General features: G+C 39.3%; 2 protein-coding genes across 4 annotated transcripts; one reads left to right on the top strand and one right to left on the bottom strand.

Moving 5' to 3' along the window:
- Positions 1–2276: 2276 nt before the first annotated feature.
- On the bottom strand, positions 2277–16568 carry LOC139948323 (uncharacterized). Of its 3 annotated transcripts, none has more exons than XM_071946439.1 (14): positions 16438–16568; positions 14762–14977; positions 12835–12928; positions 11729–11872; positions 10935–11144; positions 10179–10307; positions 8668–8842; positions 8241–8362; positions 7452–7757; positions 6747–7055; positions 5731–6000; positions 5278–5424; positions 4729–4869; positions 2277–4248 (listed from the first exon to the last, which is right to left on the bottom strand). In XM_071946439.1, exons 2-14 carry the CDS (start codon positions 14924–14926, stop codon positions 3782–3784), a joined length of 2679 nt encoding a protein of 892 aa, XP_071802540.1. In that variant the 5' UTR covers positions 14927–14977; positions 16438–16568; the 3' UTR covers positions 2277–3781. The 3 variants fall into 3 exon arrangements, with proteins under 3 accessions (XP_071802540.1, XP_071802541.1, XP_071802539.1); XM_071946440.1 differs by having other exon boundaries at positions 14762–14943; positions 16438–16563; XM_071946438.1 differs by lacking the exon at positions 16438–16568 and having other exon boundaries at positions 14762–15207.
- A 4998-nt stretch (positions 16569–21566) lies between these two features.
- Positions 21567–25185, top strand: LOC139948355 (uncharacterized). The gene is made up of 3 exons (XM_071946497.1): positions 21567–21981; positions 23304–23553; positions 24163–25185. Exons 2-3 carry the CDS (start codon positions 23311–23313, stop codon positions 24271–24273), a joined length of 354 nt encoding a protein of 117 aa, XP_071802598.1. The 5' UTR covers positions 21567–21981; positions 23304–23310; the 3' UTR covers positions 24274–25185.
- Positions 25186–25551: the final 366 nt, after the last annotated feature.

Here is a 25551-nt window from a genome sequence, read left to right as displayed (position 1 = left end):
TATCAATAAATAAAACAATGTGAATGTGGACAAAAGGTGTTTCAAAATGCATCAAAAACCTCCTCAGAATAATTAAAACTCACTTGAGGTACACAGGAGATGTTGATGGTTAATGTGGAGGTTCGATTGTGTCAGATTATATCCTTCCAAACTTGAAAAAAATAGACTAAAAATGATGTCCAAAATCAATCGCTCACTTCTTCTGCCTGTTGTGTCTTCGCTAGTGGAGCGCATTTCAACGAATTTGCTAAAAGAATCGGAACAAACTTGTGCGCAATAAGCGTTTTGCGCTCTGCCGAATTTGAGCTGAACCTACTGGATGAGCAAAAGCGTGCGCAATCTGCATATTTGCGCTCTGTTTGTACAAATTTTGTACAAAAAATGTCGTTAATTTTTTTCCCCGATCTCGCCCCAATAATGGTTGATGTGCGTGTGAGCGTGAGACAGAGCCCAAATGCGTGAGTCTCACTCCTAATGCGTGAGACTTGGGAGGTCTGGTTTTTTTCTATTTTTTTATTGTCACTTTGGGCTTATTGCATCTCGCGAAATTTGAACGACAAACGACACAATTTCTGACCGCGTTCATGTTCACGCTGCTCTAGGAACAAACCTCCATACATCCCATATCTCTGGAACCCTATATCGTACAAACTAAATAAAAACGATAAACTCGTCCCCACTCCATTTTCTCTAACTTATTTCACTTTCAGAAAGCATGTCAAGTCATGTTTAAGGTTTGTTGCGTCCAGTTTGGGTCAATAGACAAACTCCTAAAAATGTACCCCATTCAGCCGCACAAGGGTCTCTTTTGTTAATATTATCTCCATGAGTAACCAACCCGACGGGCCGATGGCTAAATTAGGCTTCAAAATGGATTTGGCAAAATGTACATTCTGAGACCTGACCGACACACTGCTCTAACCAATTTTGTGAATGGACTTATTCAAAAGGAAACTTAATGTCGTTTTGCTTAACAACTTTGACCAAATGCAAAGCAAAGTTCTTTTTTTACAGCTTCAAAACATGCCTTTGACGTACGTGTATAAGTTTCACCATAGAGTAAGGAATGGTTTCACAATTCTACCTCCATGGTTAAACTCTGAAACTGCAACATTATACCTCCATGAACAGACCGTATTCTAAAACGTAATTCATGTACACATTTGAGTTTACTGGCAAAAGGTCCAAGGTCGCCACCCACTGTCAACCTAAAGTGGTCCCACGGCGACCTTCTTCACCAAGCAACAGGTGGCCTGTCTCAAACCAGACAACACACCACTCACAATACACTGACCAGAATGGCTCTTTGTGTAAGGCCCCCCCCCCCTCCAACCCCAAAATGTTATTAATTGTAAAGTTCCCTTAGACACCTTCCAACCTATAGCCGGCCCTACCCAATGTTTCCAAATTATTAAGCTTCCGTTTGATCCCAACCTTGTTTATCATGATAATTCTCACGCCGTTTGGAAGTGAATGCTTTTTTATAAATATTATCCATTTAATCTTTTCAACAAATGAGTCACCCGCAGAAGGATTTCTAGGAAGTCTGATAACAACGTCGACCAGTGGTTGACACATGGTCGCCTGCGAAACATCAATCTACGGTACTTCATCCATTCAATGCAAATTCGGTCAAATTCGTGAGATTGTTTCGGGTTTGTCCTGGCACCCAGCCTCTTCGACCCTTTCGACCCTGCGCGACAATGAATGAACCAATCCGGAGAACCATGCTTAGTACAACACGAAAGTAACCTGACCAAAAAGGGCGGATCGAATGGCGGGTGGGCGGTCAAGGGGCAATGAATGAACCAATCCGGAGCACCATCTGCGAAACACTGTCCAATGAGTCACCTGTCAGAAAGATTTCTAGGAAGTCTGGTAACAACATCGACCAGTGGTTGACGCACGGTCGCCGCCCAAACTTCCTCCAATCACATGACTTGTAAGTGCGAGTTTGGATCCGGGTTTTGCAGACTTGCAACCCGACGTCTGAAACCACACAAACGTATTGAATTCCACACAAACAACCGTGTTGGATTCCACAAGGATGCCATACCACTGGACCTTCTAATTTTCAATCCAAGATGGCGCAGGTTACGCTTTTAATAGTATAGATAAACGAACACAATTGTTGTTTGTGTGACGTGTTTTGTGTTGTCAATCTAAACCTTGTGATGAAGGGGGGGGGGGGGACAATTGTGTATCTACTCGGTAAATGGATATACACCTGTTTATGAAAGAAAGACGAAACACAGGTTTAGCAGTCAAAGGTAGGATAATTTATTGCAGTTATTCGTTGATATCACACAGAGCGTGCCCCGATTTTTATCCTAAAAAAAATAAAAAAATATACCCTAAGTATACTGCTCTGATTTCTGACAGACGATGCTGTATCAAAACTTGGGCCTACAACAAATATTTCATCATGGACAATGCACAAAATACATCTAACATGGGAGACTCAGACAATCATATTATACAACTTAATTAATTACCATTGCGCTTGTTTCATTGGCATATTTCTTTTATAAATTATGCATCTTTGGACAATGCACAAAAAACAAACATTGGACTGTAACAGTAATTTTTGTTATTACTATTTCATTGGCAGATTTGTTTTTGCATTGAAGCACCCTTCAAATCGAGGGGGAGCTAAAAAAGCAAAATTTTCGGGATGTCGGCAACAAATCCGCAAAACACTGAACCTGACATGTGGTCCATAACTCATGTATCGAATACCTCTCTCTGTGTACATGTTAAGTAACTAACTAATTAAATAAGTAGATAACAGAGTAAAAGACAGAGAATATACAACTCTGACACTATTGAACGCACAGTTAAAAGTCAAACGCCATTTTTCTCACTTACGCCTACAAAACGCCAGCATGCAAATTAAATTTTTAGTTGCTAAATTCACAAAATTTGCATATTTCTTTTATAAATTATGCATCTTTGGACAATGCACAAAAAACAAACATTGGACTGTAACAGTAATTTTTGTTATTACTATTTCATTGGCAGATTTGTTTTTGCATTGAAGCACCCTTCAAATCGAGGGGGAGCTAAAAAAGCAAAATTTTCGGGATGTCGGCAACAAATCCGCAAAACACTGAACCTGACATGTGGTCCATAACTCATGTATCGAATACCTCTCTCTGTGTACATGTTAAGTAAATAACTAATTAAATAAGTAGATAACAGAGTAAAAGACAGAGAATATACAACTCTGACACTATTGAACGCACAGTTAAAAGTCAAACGCCATTTTTCTCACTTAGGCCTACAAAACGCCAGCATGCAAATTAAATTTTTAGTTGCTAAATTCACAAAATTTAAAATTTAAACAGTTTAGTATTACTCAATATTTAGAAATCTGTGTTTCTATTTACACGCACACTAATATATATTTGAGCTCCATTTCAGATCTTATAAAAATTAATGTTTATTTATCTATCTATTTTTATTTCAAGATCTTTATATATGGATATATCAGCACAGCGGTTGTTTTACATTATGGTCATGTGTCTTAAAGACACTGGACACTATTGGTAATTATCAAAGACCAGTGTTCTCACTTGGTGTATCTCAACAAATGCATAAAATAACAAATATGTGTGAAAATTTGAACTCAATTGGTCGTCGAAGTTGCGAGATAATAGCGGAAAAAACACCCTTGTCACACGAAGTAGCCATCAGCACTATATAGGACTCTACACAGAATTAAAAAAATCAAGCCTGAACATTAATCAATAACATCGCGTTCTCCTCGATCTTTACATCTTCATTCCCTGTCAACTTGTTCTTCGACATTAATCACTAGTAACATTGCATTTTCGTCAACTTTTACATCTTCATTTCCTTCAGTGTCAACTTCATCTTCTCCCATCCCGTCCAAATCAGGCAGCTGCTCTTCCAATCCCAGGGGGTTGTCGGGCAAGGATTCCCAAAGCAGTTTCCAGAACCGATCATTGTCGCCCTCCCTCTGCGGACCCCTGCCGTCCAAGACGGCACCGGGCCAGGTGATGTAGGAGAGAGAACGGAGGACGGTCTGGATGTCTTCGGAGAGGTTTGCCGGGTTACCGAGATCCTCAAAGATGACCGGGATGATGTCCATTTGACGGCGCAGCATCTGAAGGAGAGCTGCTTGAAATTCATATCGACACCATTCGCTCTCGACAAAGCCAGGGGTCAGGAGGAGAAGAGTCTTGCGGGACCGACGAACTGCATCAGAGATGTTGTCGATGATACCTGTCGGAAACAAGAAATTTGAAATACATCTTCAAGTGTCAACATCTTAGCATCATGCTTCTTTAAGAGATTGGACAATTAGGTAATATTGTCAAAGACCAGTATTCTCACGTATCCCAACATTATGCATCCAATAACAAATCTGTGGTAATTTGGACTCAATGTTGGTCATCGAAGTTGCAAGAGAAAAATGAAAGGAAAAAACACGCCCGGCCCTGTTGCACGTCTTGTTTGCTTGCAGGTGCCTTAAAATGCTTCAGGCTTGAAGTCTTTTAAGGAAGAAAGATATTATCTCTTTGTAGATAACTACGTTACTCAAGTCAGAGGAAGCCGTTTCTCACAATGTTTTATCTCCAACAGCTATCCTTTGCTCGTTACCAAGTAAGTTTTTATATTATGCTAACAATTATTTTGGAGTAATTATAAATGTGTCTAGTGACTTTAATAGATGTTGCTTTAAGGAAACTTGGTTCTACTTACTTCTCCCTGGCAAGAAGAATCGAAAATGGACACAGACACGGTAACCATCTTGCTCTAATCTTGGAATGAGCTCCTGGACAACAAACTCTTCATCGGGTGTTCCACTCTTGTACGAGATGAAGACGTCAAAGTCTTTGTCATCTGAATCAAAATCATAACAGAAATAAACTCTCCTGAAGAAGAGAAGAGTATACTGTTTGAAACGTCGAGACCCAACCGGCTCTTTTCAGAGCCAACCACACAACAGAGTTTTACACATGTTTGTACCCGCAAGTTCATTATGGACCAGAAGAATGGAACACTCTTGTAAATCACATCAAGTATATGCTCAGAAACTGCTAAATTTTATCTTTTTCCACAAGTGCATTGTAATTAATTTCATGTAACTGCATGTCTTGAGCGCCTTTGAACAATTTCTGTTGACTCTGCGGGCGCTACATAAATGACTTCTGATATATGGATGGATTGTTGATTGATTGATTGATTGATTTCTTGCATGCTTAGCTATATAAACCCCACAACCACTTCGGACAAGCTGTGAACTCTTACCTTTATTCTTGCCAGTCTTTGCAGACCACCAGAGGATAACTTCTTTACGGAAACAATAAACTAGAACACTTGAGACGACCAACACCAAGAGGCACATTCCTCCCAAGACGGAGAATGCCGTAGTTGCAGCCGGTGTGAAGCCATTCTCTTGAAAGCAAACACACAAAAAACACAAGAAAATAAGATAACATTCAGAAGAGAAACCCACGGCCCAGGGACCACTTGCAGAAGAAATTGTCCCCACACGGCAAGAGACTGGAACCAGCTATATACTCCGCCGCCAGGATCACAGACTCTCAACTCAAAGTTTCATGAAGTTCTTGTAAAATTATCTGCTGCGTCCAAAACACACGACTAATCCACATCTCAATATCTAAAGATCAAGATCAAGAGGAGAATTTCAAGGAACATTGAGCACTAATTACAGACTACTTCCTTCTCTTAAATCCTCACCTGTCACTTTCATCCTCACTGTATCATTCGTCTCCCCAACCTCATTCCCAGCTCTACAGGTCAAGCTTGCCAGGTCATAGGTCATATCAATATTCATAAGATGGTAGGTGTCACCTGTCGAGGAATCAATCTGTGGTGTTTTGTCAGGTCGACTGAGGATCCAGTCGTAGCTGGTTGGACGTGGGTTGGCTTTGGTCAAACAGGAGATGACAGCATCCTGTCCTGAGGCAAGCGAGATTGGGTCTGGATTGATCTCCACAATGGGTGCATCTGTTAATTTGATGAAGTAAAAAATAAAACCTGTTGCTGGTTCAGCTTACAATGAGTCAAATTGTGTTTGCAGTTTTGTTTTCAAGTTCTTACGGAGACCCTACAGGGTAAGGACAGGTACAAACAATGGAAAAAGGTAAAAACAAAATAGAGAAAAGGTTAACAAAATGTCAAAATTACTTCGTTCCCTGAAAAAGTGAAACACTATTAAGTTTCCTCAAAATCATTAATTTTCTTACATCAAAATATTTTTGTTACATCGAAATATTTTGTGGTTCCGTGAAATTCACATAGGTGTATCGTGACACTGTGTCCTTGAGCAAGACACTTAACCATTGCTTCGTCCTTCGGATGGGACGTAAAGCCGTTGGTCCCATGTGTTGTGTAACGCATGTAAAAGAACCCAGTGCACTTATCGAAAAGAGAAGGGGTTCGCCCCGGTGTTCCTGGTTGTGGCTGCTTAATGCGCCGTATCACCTTGTAAACCCTTATAAGGTGCTAAATAATTGGGTCTCAGAATTCATCACTGCAATAACCTATCTTTCTGAAAGTTTGTATATACTCAGCGCCTTGAGTACCTTGTTTGGTAGATACGTGCGCTATATAAGACTTCGATATTATTATTATTATTATTGACCTGAATTATTTCAGGTAATTACCGATGAATCCAATGTCCATTAATCAGAAGCCCTTCTCAGTGATGTGTGCCACACTGTACTTCATATTCTTTTCTAAACCAAACTTACACTGTACATTCAAAGAGGTTGACATTTCTCTACTCCCCTCCCAAGCTGGGCTTTCCATGGCAACAGAGACTCTCCGTCCATCATCTTCAGGGGCAGGGTCAAAGGTCATCGTGGTGTTGACATCAAATGAATACTGATCATCTGATAGAGTGGTGACTGTTGTGGGTTGCGGGGTGATTTGTCGGCCCTCTACGGACCAAGTCAGTGATGGAGCCGGTTTGACTTTCTCCATCTGGCACCAAAGGGTCACCTCCTGACCCGATGTGGCATTCACCACGTCTTGGAAGGAACACTTAGGCTGGGGATCAGCTTGAGGGGAAATTCAAGAAACTTATTCAATTATTCATTTCATCGATCGCATTTAAAAAACAAAACAAAACAAAAACATACAACAAACACCTTTAATGCCATAAACAAACATCTTTAATGACATGGAAAACAAATATAAAACTGAAAGTAAAACGACACCCCAGGTTTCATGTTTCCTTAATGTAAAGATACTCTAATCGAGAAATCAAACGAATCAGTTTCGATTTCAATGGTTTCGTCTACAAGTCATATTGCAAAAGTCATGCAAGTTGTTTTAGTCTTTTTAGTTCCGTGAAGTCATGTCAGTTGAAGTGATTTTTCATACGATATTTCCTGCAAAACTAAGAGTACTCATTGATCTTAATTTAGAGCTAGTGAAATGTATACAAAACTCACATTGGACAATAAGCTTTGCCTCTGCATAGTTCAAGTCTGGTTCCTTGAAGGTGAACCCAACATAGCATCTGTACACATCCTCATGTGAGAATTGTACACCATAGATATGAAGTTCAGAAACACCATCAGAGAGATGGCGTACCCCGTAATGGCCAACATCATCCTTGATCTCTGAGGATGGTGGGTTGTGACCTTTGACCCATTTGATGGTCCCAGCTGCCTTCTTGGTCTTACATGTGAAGACAACATTCCTGTCGATGAGGGCGGTTTGGTTCTGAGGAACTTGCATGAAGGGATCTGGGACGGCTGTCAAATATAAAAATAACTTAACAAAATGAGCAATAAAATGCTTGTAATAATATTGAGATAATTATATGAGAAATGTGGCTACCACAAGTACTCAACCCGAGTGAAGGAACATCAGCCAATGAGATGGGTTCTAAGTGTAAAATGGTCGTGGCACTATTGTGTCCTTAAGCAAGTGGCCAATATTGCCCTTTCCTTCGTGTGTGTAACAAAACGAACTCAGGGCACGTATCGTAAAAAAATTGGCTTGCCCTCGTGTTCCTGGTCTGATTGGCAGCATATTGCGCCACATCACCTCGTAAACCGTTACCTGGTGATATAAAGGAGTAGGTCTCAATAGTCATACTTAAAAAAAAAACAATAAAAAAAACGTAGCTCCATATATGCAGGAAAAATACTAAGCGCTTTGATGCGCCCATCGGTTTTGGTAGAGCGCTATATATAAGAACCCAATAACATTATTATATTTAGACATTATAATACCTATGACGGTGACGTTCACATATTGCCTGTACTCTGTTCCATTTCCGTCATAGACTTCGCAAAGATATCCACCATTGACGGTTGTGCTGTTAACTTCCAATGTGCTTGTAAAAACAACAGGGCTATATTGTAAAAGCAAAATTCAAAAACATATTGTTTAACAGAGTATTGGAGTTTGTAATCAAATAATCCTCAAAACACTTTGACAATCTTGTTTTAAAACCCAATGAGTTGATAAAAGTGGATTTATGTTGAAATTGATCAGGAAAAGATTTTTCGTTTGTAACTATTGCAATGTTGGATTGTCATCACCCAACCACTCTCTGATGTTCTTTTTTGTGTAAGTTGTCAGAGTCACAAAGGATATTTATTAAGCTTATTGATCTTCCTCGCGCATGTCTTTAAGAACCTTGAAGGATTAGACTACCTTGGTTTATAAGGGACTGCTTTCTCTCTGGATTCAGTGACTAGGCGCGTTGATGTACTCTCTTTGATCCAAGAAAAGTTTGCAGGTATCATCCCGTCTCCATTACAGGTTAGGTTGTATGATGTTCCATACGGTACATAAACATGTTGCTGTTGTACACTGAGTCTAGGGTAAACTATATGGTACAAATGGAATGACAGTAGAAAGCACATGCACATGTTAGTTTAAAAACATTTTGTTGTTACAAGACTGGAGTGGTCTCCTGTCTTTTTCCGCAGTTATAGTCGCTGGTCTTTACGGGCCCGTTGATTTCATTGGGTACGATGACGTCATTTGATAAACATGCAGTGACGAAGCTTTACATATCTGTGTTACATTTGGTTTGAGGTGATGAGCATAATGTTTGACGACGTCACGAATGGGCATGTAGCGTTGTTTTATACACAGGTCTATGTAGGATTCGACTGCGAATCTCCATGTACGAATCCGGACATAAGCGCAAGACTGGTATCTGGCACAATTCACGAGCCTCGAAGTGTGACGTCAGATGTACAGGTCAATCAGAAAACATGTGTTTTTATTTCAAATTATCAAGTATCGAGGAAATACCAGCAACTTTGATATGAGTATCCTAATTTCTTCGGGAATGAATAACAAACCAGTCTGGGGATGATGTGGATCTAAAGACCCCGTCATATCATTGAATCTAAACAACTGGCTGTAATATTAAACTTATACCAATACAATACATGCATTGCTTTCTTTTAAAGGGTTCATTTATAACTGATAATAAGGATTGGGTTGGTGTAGTGGTATCTTCGCCTTTCACCTCTATGACCCCAGTTCGAATCACGCCGGGAACATGATACGTGGGTTCTCGGACCCGTTAACCCTATTGGACGCTTCTGCCAGGGTGTCCGCCAGGGTGTCCGCCAGGGTGTCCGCCAGGGTGTTGTCCCTATCAGACTGTGTGCGGTTTTTCCTGGAATAAATAGTTGTGGTTTTTCCTCCCACATCTAAACATAAACTTCCTTTCTTTGTCTTCTCTCAAGTTTTGGGTCATGGCTGGTAGGGCGTAAGGCTTTTATAGGAGTCATTGGCTTCACTCACAATTTCTGCTTCAACGCATACAGTAGCTCAACAAAACAAAACGACGCTTACCAGAACAAGGTCACCACCCAAACTGCCTAGTGACAGTTACAAATAGTGACTGGTATCCAGTGCGCGTTTGTGCTGAACAGAACATTGTTTAAGCAATAGTTATAATAGCTGCTTAAGCAGCTCTACATTTGGCACTGAATAAATGAAATGAAATAAGAGTAACAGTTTGTGTGTGGGTTTATATAAGCCGTACCCGAATCGGCGTCTACAGCTCCGGCTACGGTTGTTGCTAAATGTGTTGCTAAGGACGTCCTATACCTCAAAGTAAAGCATGATGACGCGGACATCTAGCCGTAGCCGTAGCTGTAGCCGCTAATTCGGACACGGCCTAAGTCTTTGGATGTACTTACTGTGTTCACAACGCGTTCCTTCAAGTCCAGGGGGACACATACAGATCCCATTGAAGCTATGGCACTCAACTCCCTGAATACAGGAACATGTTTGGTCACATTTGCCCCCATATCGGCCTGATGGGCAACCTGTGGAGAGTAATAAAAGTACATCACCACATTTAACCCTCCGATGACCTGTCAGAAAACCTTATTGTCCATAACTTTTAAGTTAAATTATTCTCCAAATGCTCTATCGAAATCTGCTGTACTCCTAACCATTTTTTTATATATATAATTATTGCCATTAATTTTAAGAGCGGTTACGAAACATAGTATCCTCCCTTTAAAAAGATAGAATTAGTGGCAGGTTCATTAGAGTACCTATGTTGATATAATATTTCAATTTATTGATGTACATGTAGCTGGTTTTTTTTGGGGGGGGGGCGCTGCGAAAAGAGCAATTCCATTATTTTGATCTATGTCCTTTACAAGTTATTTCTTTCTCGACAAATACATGTAAACTATTTAACTACAAATAGTTACCATTAAGTAGACTTGTGGACAAGTCATTAAATCGGCTCCACGCGCTGAGATAGTCGAGTTGTGGCGGAGCTCTCGCGAGATCACTGCTCTCGCGCGAACTGATGGCTCCTAGGAGTAGAAATCGGGGAGCCATCAGTTCGCGCGAGAGCAGTGATCTCGCGAGAGAGCTCCGCCACAACTCGACTATCTCAGCGCGTGGGGTCGATTTAACGACTTGTCCACAAGTCTAACCATTAAGTTGTGCAGTCATGTTCAGGTTGTACTTTTCGTTTGGGAGTCTTTTTAAGAGAGCTACGTCGCAGCGATACGTCAGTGATGTAGCTGGGAAATGGTCAATGTGCATTTGAATGGTAAGACCGTGCAACCACTCGGGCGGCAGATGACGCAACTCCTCGTCTGGTACAAGTTTTACACTGTTTCCATGATTAACATAATGTCTTCCTGTGTGTAAAAGAAAAGGGGAAAATCATAACTACTTTTACGTTAATGAAGGGATTTGATACCTTTTGTAGATCAGGTTTTGGGCCACGACATGAATACCTACACACTGCCACGCAAATGAAGATGTACGTGTAGGGTGCGTTCGTTTAGCTCCCCTGGGTCGACCCCGGTGTGTGGCATGAAATTTCTTCCTGGACAAAAACAGGATTTCCATCCAAATTGCCATTTGTTGCATATTGCTTGTTATTCAGCTCATCCTGAACATCATGTGGAAATGTTGTTGCATGGTTATATGCAGTTTTTATCGAGGCAGAAATGTCATGCTAAGCAAATGTTTGTGCTTAGCAGCTCTATGAAATTGGGCAAGGTTCCAATAAATCAGAGGGGTGCTCTTCTGGATGTTGCTATACAAAAGCATTCCCGGGTCATTTGACATAGCAACTGTCATGTATCATCTTTATAACAAGTAGGCTTTCGACTCAAAAGTTACATGTTTCGGGGTCATGACCAAAGTTTGACTTTATAGTTTGTTTTTTTTTGTTTTGTTTTTTGCTCATACCGTGTTTTAAATAAAAAAAACAAACCTGTTGTGAGGACCTTTATGTACCAGCTTGTTTCAGGTGAGACTAAACAAGTTTGAGTAAGCAGCTGTTCCACTTGTTGTATGACGTTCTTGTATTCTGGTGCTAACCATAAATTGTAATTGCAGTAATACACATCAAGTCCACCTGTTACAATGCAAAACAAGAACAGACCCATCGGAGTCTAAATTATAATGGACGTTTTATGAACGCTAGGTGGCAGCAGACTCACCAGGTAAATTTCCATTGCGTAGTTACGAGCATGCGCACATTACCGAGATTGATGGATTGACCTGGTAAATTACGGGTGCTTGCAATAAACCAGAAACACCTACTCTTCCACGATAAGTGTTTAACGTACACTACCAATCCCAGTACACGGGACCTTTGGCTTAATGTCCCACCCGAAGGACAAAGCAATGTGTGTTAAATATTGCTCAAAGGCACAGGCGGTATGAATGGGACCTGAACCCACACGCTACTGACCAGAAACACCAGAGCTTGAGTCTGGTGTTCTTAACCATTCGGCCACGACACGCGACAAAATAGGGTGTTCGGAAACTTGCTGAGATTTTTAAAACTCAACCACGGTACATCATCAATAGTATTACGTACAACCGCGTTCCCTACGCTCTTCCTCAGAGAACCTCTTGGCCGAACATACGAGCTGCGAACGTACATTTTCTGATGCTGCTCCAAAATGTATGGAACTTATTACCATCACATCTTCGTCATACAACTACACTTGGACAATTACAAAAGCTGTACGTAAGACGAATTATTACACAGAAATATTGTTTTATTTGATTTTACATAGGAGCATCTTGAGTTCGGACTTTTTGTTGCACCTTCTGTTATAGGCGTTAACCTTAAGAAAAAGGCACTAGGGTGGATTTGACAAAGGTAGTCCTAACTTAGGACCAGTCCTAGGCAATACTAAGAGATAGGACCAGTCCTAAGTAAGGATCAGTTACTGGTCCTAACTTAGGACCAGTCCTATCTCTTAGCGTTGCTTAGGACTAGTCCTAAGTTAGGACTACCTTTGTGAAATCGACCCATGCTGACAGGCCTATGTATGTATAATGTGTGTGTACGGTAAATATACTTACATGTCCCATTAGGAATTGCCAATATTTCATAGTCCTGAAAGACATATTGCTGTTGTGGGTCCATACGGGGATAAGAAATGTCTGTGGACAAAAACTGTTGGAACAAACACCAACAAAAGAACTCGTCTTATAAAGGGAATTGGTATAGGTTTGAATCTTAAAGGCAGTGGAAACTATTGGTAATTACTCAAAATATTTATCATCATAAAACTTGATTACAAGTAATGGGGAGATGTTGATGGTATAAAACATTGTGAGAAACAGCTCCCTCTGAAATGACGTAGTTTCGAGACAGAAGTAATTTTCCACGAATTTGATTTCGAGACCTCAAGCTTAGAATTTGAGGTCTCGAAATCAAGCATCAGAAAGCACACAACTTCGTGTGACAAGGGTGTTTTTTCTTTCATTATTATATCGCAAATTCGACGATCGATTGAGCTAAAAATTCACAGGTTTGTTATTTTATGCTTATGTTGAGATACACCAACTGTGAAGACGAGTCTTTGACAATTACCAATAGTGTCCACTGTCTTTAACATTCATGGCACTAAGAAGCATACAGCAGCATTTGAAAAGCCTTTTGAGAAACATTTCAATTTATGAAGAGTGGTTACAGGGCTATGCCCCAACATTTGTATCTGAAAAACGTTACCGCGTCAATGTGTCCATCCATTGTCCCATAGGTCACAACTCACAATGGTTAGGGTCAGCTCTTCTGGCGGTTGCTATACAAAAGCTTGCCAACGTCATTTGACATAGCAACGGTCTCTATAGTCTGAACAATTCAAATGTAAGCGGTTTCTTGTGACTATAAACAAGTCATAATTGCACCAGCAATTATTCAAATCTAACTCGCAAATGGCTTATTCCCTTTCATTTTGGCTGCAGAGCTGAAACCTTGATTTTCGCTCCATTTCCGGGTTGAATCTGTTCAGCGCTCGTTAGCCCTGATAAATATTATCATACCAAGCCTGTCGTGCTTCGTGTTTGAAAGGGCACGTATAGGGCACCAGGGCATTTTCTCCTTTAAAAAGGGTACCGAAACCTCTTTTTTGTGTTATGCAAGTCGCCTGACACACAAGGCCTGAAGGCCACTTCAAGGTGTGGGCTACAATTATTTTTTCCAGAGGCCGTAGACACCTATTCCTAGGGCTGAAACAGGGTTAACCCCTTTACAGTCCATACGGATGTAGGCTTGATGAGGAAAATTGTAATGATTTCAGATGCTTGATTTCAAAGTCTAATTTTGAGGTCTCGAAATCAAATTCGTGGAAAATTAATGCTTTCTCGAAACTACGTTACTTCAGAGGGAGCCGTTTCTCACAGAGTTTTATACCATCAATCAGCTCCCCATGTACTCGTTCCAACGGTTTTATGGTTATAATTATGTTGAGTAATTACCAATAGTGTCCATCACTGCCTTTAAAGCCATTATACACTTTCGGTACAGAAAAAATTAAAGTTCACAGATTTACAAATAATTTACAGGGTTTACAGAAGGTAATGGTAAAAGACTTCTCTTGAAATATTGTTCCATGAAATGCTTTACTTTTTGAGAAACATTAAAACAATATAAATTCTCGTTAGCGAGAATAACGGATTTATTTTAAGCACATTTCATGACACGGCGAAACGCGCGGAAACAAGAATGGGTTTTCCCGTTGTTTTCTCCCGACTTCGATGACCGCATGAACCTAAATTTTCAGAGGTTTGTTATTTTATATATAAGTTGTGATACACGAAGTGTGGGACTTGGACAATACTGTTTACCGAAAGTGTATAATGGCTTTAATATTAATAATAAGTTATGAAGAGTTTGGCGAAATCGACGGCAGGGTACTTTGAGGCAATCGCTTCCGTTGCCTCGTTTACGGTCCATTAGCCAAAAAAAGTTTAAAGAGTTAGAGAATATTGATGTAATATTTACCGGCTTTGAGTCGTCGTGTTGGGAAGGAGGGACAAAACATGACCTGTCATAGTCATTGTGCTGTGGCTCATTAAGTTGGTTACCCGATGACACAATCGGTGACAACGACACAGTGACAGTGACAACAATGATGATGGCTGCTGCACTGACGGATGACGATGACATCTTTTTACGAATTGCTTCTTTTAGATCAGAGAACAGTGACTTTAAACTTGGCTGGATCAATATGTCATATGAATAAAAAGTACTGACAAGTATTAGCAAAACGTAAAAACATCAACTTCTAAGTAGAAGCATTCAGTAAAAGCATCTTCTAAATTCCGTATGAATAAACTTATCCCTTCACTGCCAATGGAGTAGACACTTCAGATGTCAAGCTCTATGCCATTGCTGAATGTTCGAACCCTGTGTAAACGCATGCACATTACACATTTTCATGTCACCATGCATCCACAAAGGTCATCCGCACATGATGCAGCCGCATTTCAGTTAAAGGTGCACTGGACATCACATTTGGTAATATTTTCAAAGACCAGTATTCTCACTTGCTGTATCCAAACATATGCATAAAATAACAAACCTGTGTAAATTTGGGCTCATTATGGTCATCGAATTTACAAGAGAATAATGAAAGAGAGGACACCCTTGTTGCGTTATACTTTGTGTGCTTTCAGATGCACAAGACTTCAGCTGAAGCCTTTATTACGTGAGTGAGAAATTACCTCTTTGTCAAAAACTAGGTTACTTCAGATGGGGTTTATGGGGCCATTTTTCACATTATGTATACTAGGCCTCTCTGCTCGTTACCAAGTAAGTCTTTTATTATTTGAGTGAGAAATTACCTCTTTCTCAAAAACTATGTTACTTCAGATGGGGTTTATGGGGGCCATCGGAAAGCACTCGTTACCAAGTAAGTTTTTATGCTAAACATTTTTTTGAGCAACTACTAATACTGTCCACATGCCTTTAACAGAAACATGCCTTTGAAAGAACAAGTCAGCCATGAGTGATTTTGATTGTGACAACATTTTGGTAAGGTGACTCATGGAGGTAGAATTAGATCTAATTCTACCTCCTCGGGTGACTCATCATAAGGGGGATACCCGAATTGAAGCAAAACGCCTTCGTATTATGGGAATAATCGAAAGCAAAACAAAGCTATCCATTGTCATTCAACAAAAAAACTTAAAAGGTCGCGTCGTCGTCGAAGAGCAGGGGAAAATGGCGCGCTGTATCGTGACTTGTGAACTTAGTCATGTAACCCTTGTGCTCCCGGGGACGTCATGACAAATAAACATCCGGCTCAACAAAGGGCTCGGAGCCGGATTTTTGGTGTAAACGCGACAGTGGATCCATGATCCGCGGTCGTAACAAAAAGCCGGATATAAATCCACCTTTTAGGATCTAGTGTAAACGCGGTCTAAGTGTTTTGTATTGACCAAAAGTGTACTATTACCAACAAGGGGAGTGAAAAAGGAGAGTGCTTAATAATAACTTAAAAAAAAGATGCGAGCTGAATAATTATGAGCACATACCCCAGCTTGTATTGAACAAGTGTCACAGTCAATAATTATGGACATTGCGAAAATGGTTCGTCACTATAATTATTAGTTTGTGTCAAGTATGCAATACAGTTTTGCTCTAACCAAATTGAAACAATTGAAACATCAACTTACTTTTATAAGACACCTTTAATGAATAAAGCCTTATAGACTAGACGTGCGTAATATCCATTTGACAAAAAAATTGGCGCTCACTGTTGCTTTGTGCGTTTATGGCATACGAGTGTGTTGCTACTGCTGCATTGTCGCCGTAATATGAACCCAATTTGAACAAGCTGCTTTTATATAAAGCAGAAAATATTGCTAGATGGTTTCCTGTTATAAGCAAAGTGAACAGGATGCCAGCTATTTTGTGCTTAAAGGCAGTGGACAGTGGTAATTGTCAAAGACCAGTCTTCTCACTTGGTGTATCTCAACATAATGAATAAAATAACAAACCTGTGAAAATTTGAGCTCAATCGGTCATCGAACTTGCGAGATAATAATGAAAGAAAAAACACCCTAGTAACACGAAGTTGTGTGCGTTTAGATGGTTGATTTCGAGACCTCAAGTTCTAAATCTGAGGTCTCGAAATCAAATTCATGGAAAATTACTTCTTTCTCGAAAACTATGGCACTTCAGAGGGAGCCGTTTCTCACAATGTTTTATACCATCAATCTCTCCCCATTACTCGTCAGCAAGAAAAGTTTTACGCTAATAATTATTTTGAGTAACTACCAATAGTGTCCACTACCTTTAAAGAGCCAATAAAGGATGATCTCAATAATATGTCAACTATTACCTTTTTATGGCCAAATAGACATCGCAGATACCAGTTAATAACCATTTTACCCTCAAAATTTGCATTAAGTAATAAATAACTCGAGTCAAAAATGCACCAGGCCGCGCAGCTTTTTCAGCCGAGAGTCAAAAACGGCTTATCTATTACAAAGACCCTGGACGCCAGTGACGAATTTCCCCCATTGGTTTTGAACACAGTTCTCCAGCTTTGGCATTTCCACACCAAATAGCTGCCACTGACGTCACGATTCCTTTTACGCGCGGGTTTGTTTGACCCCACGTTTTTCAGAAATTTGGCTTGGAGCGTTCTGGAGAAAAACCCATTTTTACCATGTTAAACGTGAGGTAAGAGACTCGTTAATTTTTTTATGTTTCCTGGATGGACTGCAGCTATTAGAAAACTGTAACATCTATATATTTGAGATCGTCCTTTTTTGGCTGTTTAAAGACACTGGACACTTTTCTACTCACTTGGTGTATCTTTATAATGCACAAAATAACAAACCTGTCAAAACTTGAACTCAATTGGTCGTCGAAGTTGCGAGATAAAAGAAAAAAAATCCTTGTCACACCATAGAGCACTATGGTCACACGAAGTGTATGTTCAGATGCTTGATTTCGGGGCCTCAAAATCTAACTCTGAGGTCTCGAAATCAAATTCCGAAAACTACGTTACTTCCGATGGAGCCGATTCTCACAATGTTTACTATCAACGGCTCTCCATTGCTTGTTACCAAGTTAGTTTTATGTTAAAAATTATTTTGAGTATTTACCGATAGTGCCCACGTTTAAGCAGGGCCATGAAAATGGGCCCTGCGGTATATAGTTAAAAGGGAAAACCCACATCTGTTTTTCATATGAACAGTTGTATAGCCAGTCACGTTTAATAAGGTCCGGTTGTTCATTGTTCTTCCTTCCTTCCTCAAGTTCTTTCAGTTTTGTTTTGAAGAGAGAAAAACGATCGTGCAGTTTTTGTTTGTTTAACATATGCCTCGAAATTGCATGGTTTTCCTTATACTATCAACAGCTCCCTATTACTCATTACCAAGTAAGGTTTTATGCTAGAGTTACTACCAGTAGTGTCCAGTTCCTTTAAGATGATTTGCCATTATTGGCAGTTATTTGTAATGCGCCGTCACCCCCACAAAAAGGGCTTTTCAGACGAGAGCAACTTAGCATGTGTCCCTTGTTAAATTGTAGCATAGGCCTAGATGTACATTTTTACAATAAGTTTATCTCGTGTGAAAAGACAACAATGTGTTCTACTGTCCAAGTTTTCTTGCAAAATCTTGTCAAGGCATTGCTAACCTTTTACAACCATGCTATAATTAAGCAAAGGACCCCAGTTAAATTTCTGTCGTGTGAATTGCACTCTAGTGATCAATCTTGTCTGTTTGTGAAATCTATCCCTGGGTGAACTTCTGAACATAAGTGCGGAAACTCTGATGTTTTTTGGTTTTGTATGGTGGCCCCGAAGGGACATCGCATAACGCAAACGTGTGCGCACACGTATGCAATGTCGTGAAACAAATCGCGAATATATGCGCACACGTATACAATATCGTGAAACAATTCGCGAATATGTGCGCACACGTATGCAATGTCGTAAAACAATTCGCGAATATGTGCGCACACGTATGCAATGTCGTGAAACAAATCGCGAATATGTGCGCACACGTATGCAATCTCGTGAACCAAATCGTGAATATGTGCGCACACGTATGCAATTTCGTGAACCAAATCGTGAATATGTGCGCACACGAGTGCGATTTGTTTTGCAATGTCGTGAATTTTATTGCATACCATGTTGCATACCATTAGGATGATGTCATAGTTGTGGATAATTTGTTACCGATCTAGGGAGTACTGTGGCGCTACAGCAGGCTCCCTCTGTAAAGCATGTGTATACCCAGGAACTTGGCACCAGGCCAAGGACGACCACACGCCTCGCTTGCCTCACAACAAAGACTACTGCTGCAATGACGACCGCTTATCTCACTGTTGGAAAGAAACCCCCCAGATCATTAGACATTTTATTCAAAGGTATGCAACATGGTATGCAATAAAATTCACGACATCGCAAATAATATTCGGAGACGTGTGCGCACATATTCGCGAATTGTTTCACGACATTGCATACGTGTGCGCACATATTCGCGAATTGTTTCACGACATTGCATACGTGTGCGCACATATTTGCGAATTGTTTCACGACATTGCATACGTGTGCGCACATATTCGCGATTTGTTTCACGACATTGCATTCGTGTGCGCACATATTTGCGAATTGTTTTACGACATTGCATACGTATGCGCACATGTTTGCGATATGCGATGTCCCTTCAGGGCCACCATAGTTTTGGGTGAAACTCAAGAACAATAGAAGTTATTGATTCGGTAATATTATACAATACACTATAACTGTGATTACTTCCTCAAAGCAAAACTACATGGGATGGATAATCAAACACACAAATCAAACACCAGTGTGTTATTGTCAGCACGGACAAGTTAGGGAAACCATACAGTGTTATTTGTTTATTTATTTATTTCCACAAAACCTCCAAAAACACTGAGAAGATACAAAATAAAATACAAGATATGTAAAACTATATATGTAAAAGAAATACATACAAGAACATGTTTTAATATTCATCACGCAAACCCCATCAAAGAAAGTAGCCAATAAGAAACTTCCTAACTTATTTTATAAAATATTAATTCACACTATTTTTGAGAAGTGAATCTTAAGATGTGAAATCGAAGGAAATCTCAATTAACTAGACAATTTATAAGCCTTGAAGTTTGTATTGAAGGTTTGCATGGTGGAAATGTACTAAACATACGAAATTTGGAGTATAGTAACACTCACTTTTAAATAGATCTCTCTTGAGCGGTTGGTGGGTTTGAGAAGAATCTATGGAATTTACAATTAATGGACAGTTTACTCGATTAAAATTTGTTTTTGTCTTTGGAAATGTTTTTTTTTTCAATTTCAGAGCTCCAAGTTCAGAGAAGAAACTATTGTATGACAAACTCACTTAAAAAAGGAGTTACGAAACTTTTGTTTAAACCTTCACCCCTTTTTTATAATTCAAACGTCCATTTGAAACTTAACATTTGTTGTCACTTAAAATAACATAGGCTAGTTGCCAATTTTATTCCTCTATATACAAGGCTAATGCCAATAATAATGTTTTGTTTTTTTCTTGGCTTTCTCTTAATAATTCACAGACGTTTAAAAAAAATCAAATTTCCTTGTTGAGATTGTATATGAAAGACGGTGCCAAAAAAAGGTTTCATATCCTGGACAATCCAGCTATGCAATCCAGCTATGCAAACATCATGAAAAACAATTTCCGTTAAAGACTATTAATTTTGAACTTCTCACGGAGCAATGTGAATGTCAAAGCGGCAACACTGTTTGAAGAAATGCTTTTTAATTATAATAAATCAATTTCATTTGACAAAATTCCTAAACTAAGCACATTGTCGTGGTTCAGATCTACTCGGTGCCCTGTACCCCTCTTTGATGAGCGGTGATGCCTTGATGATGGCAACTCGAGAAGGCTCCGAGATAATTATGTGCTCATCAAGGTCCAATTTCATGGAGCTGCTAAGCAACCAAATTTGCTTGGCATGAAATGTTCGCCTTGATTTCCCAACCAAATTTCGGTGTCATTTTCAAGATAAGCATACAACAGTTGAATACCAGTAACAAGGAAATGCAACCAACAATGAAGAAATTTCACTTAAGCAAATGTTCGTACTTAGCAGCTCAACGAAATTGGGCCCTGGTCTTCAATGCATCACTGCTAGATGGGCTCTTAACAAGAAGTTATTACATTACATTCTGAATTTTGGGGAATAAGTTGTTGAAATGATAATAATGTCAGTGATTGATAAGTTATGTAGCCATTTTCAGAGCTATAGTATACACTATTTGACATGAGATTTTGACTCAACTTGGAGGGTCAACTTGGAATTTGTTTTGCAATACTCTTCATACTAGACCTCCATTGAAATATCCGATAAAATGGCACAGATTATAATTTGAATATTCTTCGTGTCACGTGTGCAATGAACAATCTCATCAAAATTAGGCTAAATAATTTATTTGGCTAAATCCGCATCAAATTCAACCTGTATATTATAATTATTGAAAAAGTTGAAAGCATTAAGAACTATAAGAGTTCCTTTGTCGATTTTTAAATGTTGAGTATAGGCTAGACTGGGCCCCTGTATTATCCGCAAGGATGAGGACAGGTACCTGCTTTTCAGATCCAGTGATTTCATTGGACAGTCTTTGGATTGCAGTATCATCACTTGCCAATCAAAACACGGTCGTCTTCTACCTGCTGTGTCCACCACGTGTGTACATATCCATGGTTTCGAAAAGGGCCTATGTATAGGCCCTCTTGAGGGCGTCCTAATGTTTACAACCAAAAACTCCAGAATCCCAGCAGAATCAGCTGTGAGTGTGAGTGTGAGTGTGAGTGTAACCGACCTTCACAACTATCTTTTCATCCTTTATTTAGACATTCATTAATTCTACATATTCACCTTGGAATGGTATTTAGACCATTCACGCAAAACCCTTCAATTCCACCATCGTTTGGTTTGACACTTCATAGTCAGCTCTAGTACAACTTTGACTGTCGCGAGGTCGAGTGCCGTCCTGCAATACAATATACATCAGCATTGCTTGCATTGTGTGTTGTGGTCTTCCTGATATTTAGTTGCGATAACGATACTACCTGATACTGTGATAGTCACATGACGGTGTGTTTTATTAGCAACATATGGTAGAACATTTACCTTGCTGTATGTTTTACAACTGCCGTTTTGTTTGTCTTCTACAGCAGAACCAGAAACAGGTATGTAGTTTTATTGTTTTATTACCTTTTTTTAGCACACCCTGTTGAGCTGTTAAAGGCAGTGGACACTATTGGTAATTACTCAAAATAATTATTAGCATAAAACCTATCTTGATTACGAGTAATGGGGAGAGGTTGATGGTATAAAACATTGTGAGAAACGGCACCCTCTGAAGTGCCATAGTTTTCGAGAAAGAAGTAATTTTCCCTGAGTTTGATTTCGAGACCTCAGATTTAGAACTTGAGGTCTCGAAATCAACCATCTAAACGCACACACCTTCGTGTGACAAGGGTGTTTTTTTCTTTCATTCATATCTCGCAAGTTCGATGACCGATTGAGCTCAAATTTTCACAGGTTCATTATTTTATGCATATGTTGAGATACACCAACTGTGGAGGCTAGTCTTTGACAATTACCAAAAGTGTCCACGGCCTTTAATGGCTCTCTTTTATCATAAACATCGGTCTCATCACAGTCGCCATTACAAAACAAGACTGTGATGAGAGCGATGTTATAAGAGAGCCAGTTGGTTGGCTAGTAGTAGTTTTGGAAAAGTTTCCGTATGGCGCCACCACTTTTTCATTCGATATTAAATAAAAATAGTATCTAATTTTCCTCAATGAGATATCCCTTTTTGTAAAAATGAGTGAAAAAGTGGCCATACGGAAAGTTGTCCGTAGTTTTTATCCTATACTTTGTTTGATGGCTGCTCATACAGTCGATGCTTTCATACTTTTTCAGATTTTTTACATTTTTTTTTTACAACTTAATTGTATCATTAATTGATAAAAATTAAAACTTAGCAATCATACTACTTTTTCAGTAAATAATGTACACCACTAGCTAGATTAAATTCCAACCAAATATGTCATCCTGTTTATGAAAAATAATATATAAAGATTGTACAGGAGACATGAACAGTTCATTATAATAAATACCAATTTGTGAGCTAGAATAAGAAGTAGGCATTAGGCCTAACTAACTAATCGAGTAACTTGCACTTGCAGGTACAATCATGAATAAATCTCTTTTGGAGGATTTTTAGCTCAGTGAAAAGACCTGGTGTGTGGTCTGGACGTTTCAAACGATTTCCCTTGTTATGTGCAGCAGAGCAAAATGCAACTAAAAAATCACCATTTGCTACTCAATAATTACCATTCTGTTTGCACAAAAGAAGTTCAGTCTAAATATTGTGCTATGTCAAATTGCTGGACCAAAACGTTCCCTAAGGTAGATTTACATACATGGTAACTCAGTGAGCTATTTTTTTTGTTTTACTATTCTAGTATAAGCAGCTATCCTTTTTTACAATCTTTTCCAGCATCAGAATGGGTAATTTGTTCTCGCCCGTCACTCAAGTCTCTTTAGACTCACCAGAAGGAAAGTTAGTGCAAGACATCATCCACGACAAAACAGTCGTCGTATTCTCAAAGACGACGTGTCCATACTGCGCTATGGCCAAGAGGGCGCTGGACGAACACAATGCAAACTATGAATTGATTGAACTTAACCAACGCGAGGATGGGACGCGTATCCAGGGAGTACTTGGGAGGATGACTGGAGCAACAACGGTGAGTGAAGTCTGGCTTTGGGACCAAGTTTCTCTTTATCAGTTTCTAGAACAAACAGAAGCATTCTAAAGGCTGAGTCACACTGCAGCGATAACGAAAACGATAAAGATCACAATGCAAAGAGAACGCATTCTATTGGTTGAATGAGCGTGTGCATATTCTTCGTGGAGCAATTCAACCAATAGAGTGCTTTCTCTTTGCGTTGTGATCGTTATATCGTTTTCGTTATCGCTGTGACAGTGTGACTCGGCCTTAAGACAGTTTTTGTTTAAATTTTGTTGAGTGGTGAGACCTTTGATTTTATAGCACCTTTATAATTGTTCATAGAATACTGTTGCCCCCGTGATTCTGCAAGTCACTGATGAAAGCACAACAGTTTTACTGTGGTGCTTTCATCAGCCTTCATCAGCGACTTGCAGAATACTGTGGTGCTTTCATCAGCAACTTACAGAAACACCGGGGCAAACCTCTTCTCTTTAGTGATCAATCTTAACTGGGTGCTGTTTTGGTTGTGGACATTACACAACACACAGGGCCTATGAATTCACATCTCATCCAAAGGACGAAGCAAATAAAGATTTGTTTTTCTTTCCCTTTTTTGTTTTGTAGGTTCCAAGAGTTTTCATCATGGGGAAGTTTATCGGAGGAGGAAGTGAGATCAAGAAACTAAACGACGAAGGAAAACTGGAAGGGATGCTTAGAGAAGCTAATGCTATCTAAGATCCTTGAACCTCTTTTACTACCAGGGTCCAATTTCATGGAGCTGCTTAAGCACACAAATTAGCTAAGCACAGCAACATAAATGCTTACCAGATTAAGGTTACCAGCCAAAATACCAAGTCACATGTACAATTTGTAACTGGTGTGTCCTGCTCATTACTGCTTAGCAATATTTTCTGCTTAAGCAGCTCTGTGAAATTGAGCCCAGAACTCGATGCATAAAGCTGTTCAGCAGAAAATACTGCCTGACAAATATCTTTGCTAAGCAAAAATTGATTGGGGCACCTGTCACAACAATGTACATTTTATGTTATTATGGCCGGTAACCACTTTCTGTAAAGTAACACCTTTTTGTGCTTAGCAAGTTTTTTGTGCTTAGTCTTTATGAAATTGGGCCCTGACAGTACCAAGAAGAAAAACATAAGTTGCCTTTTTCAGTGTTTTTTTTTTTATCACTCATAGATTTGATTCCTTCTCGAAAAATTGCCTTTTAATTATATAGGCCATGATGATTCCGTGTTAGGTTCCCTGTATACACCATACAATGATACTTAGTTTTATAGTAAACACAAAAAGGAACCAGACTCAGTTTCGTCAAGGTTTATGGTGAAGGTATTCATTTAATAATTATATTGTTAATTATACTACACAAATTATTATAATTTTTTTTAAACTAAACATATGTAAATGTTATTTATCTTTTGATATTACTGCCATCAACAAATCGATATTTCACAATTTTGTTCGTAATCTGTGTTTTTATAAATTATTTTGAATAAGTTTTGATTTGACAAGATTAAAAAATTTTGGCTCAAAATAAATTTAGACAACACGTTGCCTTGGATCGGACGAGTTGGTCTATAAAAAGCGGTTGAAACCGTTTGTTATGAAATGCATATGGTTAGAAAGATGTTTTAAAAGTAGAATATAACGATCCACATAAGTATCACTCAAAATTGCACGGTTTTCCTTTTACGTTGCGAACTACCACGGTCGGCCATTTATGGGAGTCAAAATTTTGACTCCCATAAATAGCCGACCGTGTTAGTAGACGAGGTGAAAAGAAAACCATGCAATTTCGAGGCATATTTGTGTAGATCATTGTATTCTACTTTTACAACATCGTTCTACCCATATGCATTTTATAACAAATGGTTACAGAACGCTTTTCAAAGACCAAATCGACCGATCCAAGGCAACGTGTTCCTTTAATCAAACCTACCTTGTACAAAGAAAGAAGGTACAGTGGACCATCATCACTGTGTTACCATGACTCTC

Source organism: Asterias amurensis, chromosome 15, assembly GCF_032118995.1.
Source record: "Asterias amurensis chromosome 15, ASM3211899v1".
NCBI lineage: Eukaryota > Metazoa > Echinodermata > Asteroidea > Forcipulatida > Asteriidae > Asterias > Asterias amurensis.
The sequence above is the reverse complement of the archived record's forward strand: the minus strand, read 5'-3'. Positions and strand labels throughout refer to the sequence as shown.

Bases quoted from the DNA above. Each gene is read 5' to 3' on its own strand.
- LOC139948323 (XM_071946439.1), bottom strand. From the start codon at position 14,926: ATGTCATCGTCATCCGTCAGTGCAGCAGCCATCATCATTGTTGTCACT. The intron at 11,145-11,728 runs GTTTGTTTTTTT...TTTTACACACAG, and splicing joins CATAAAGGTCCTCACAACAG to GAAGACATTATGTTAATCAT. The intron at 4,870-5,277 runs GTAAGAGTTCAC...ATTTTGATTCAG, and splicing joins AAAGACTGGCAAGAATAAAG to ATGACAAAGACTTTGACGTC.
- LOC139948355 (XM_071946497.1), top strand. From the start codon at position 23,311: ATGGGTAATTTGTTCTCGCCCGTCACTCAAGTCTCTTTAGACTCACCA. The intron at 23,554-24,162 runs GTGAGTGAAGTC...TTTGTTTTGTAG, and splicing joins GGATGACTGGAGCAACAACG to GTTCCAAGAGTTTTCATCAT.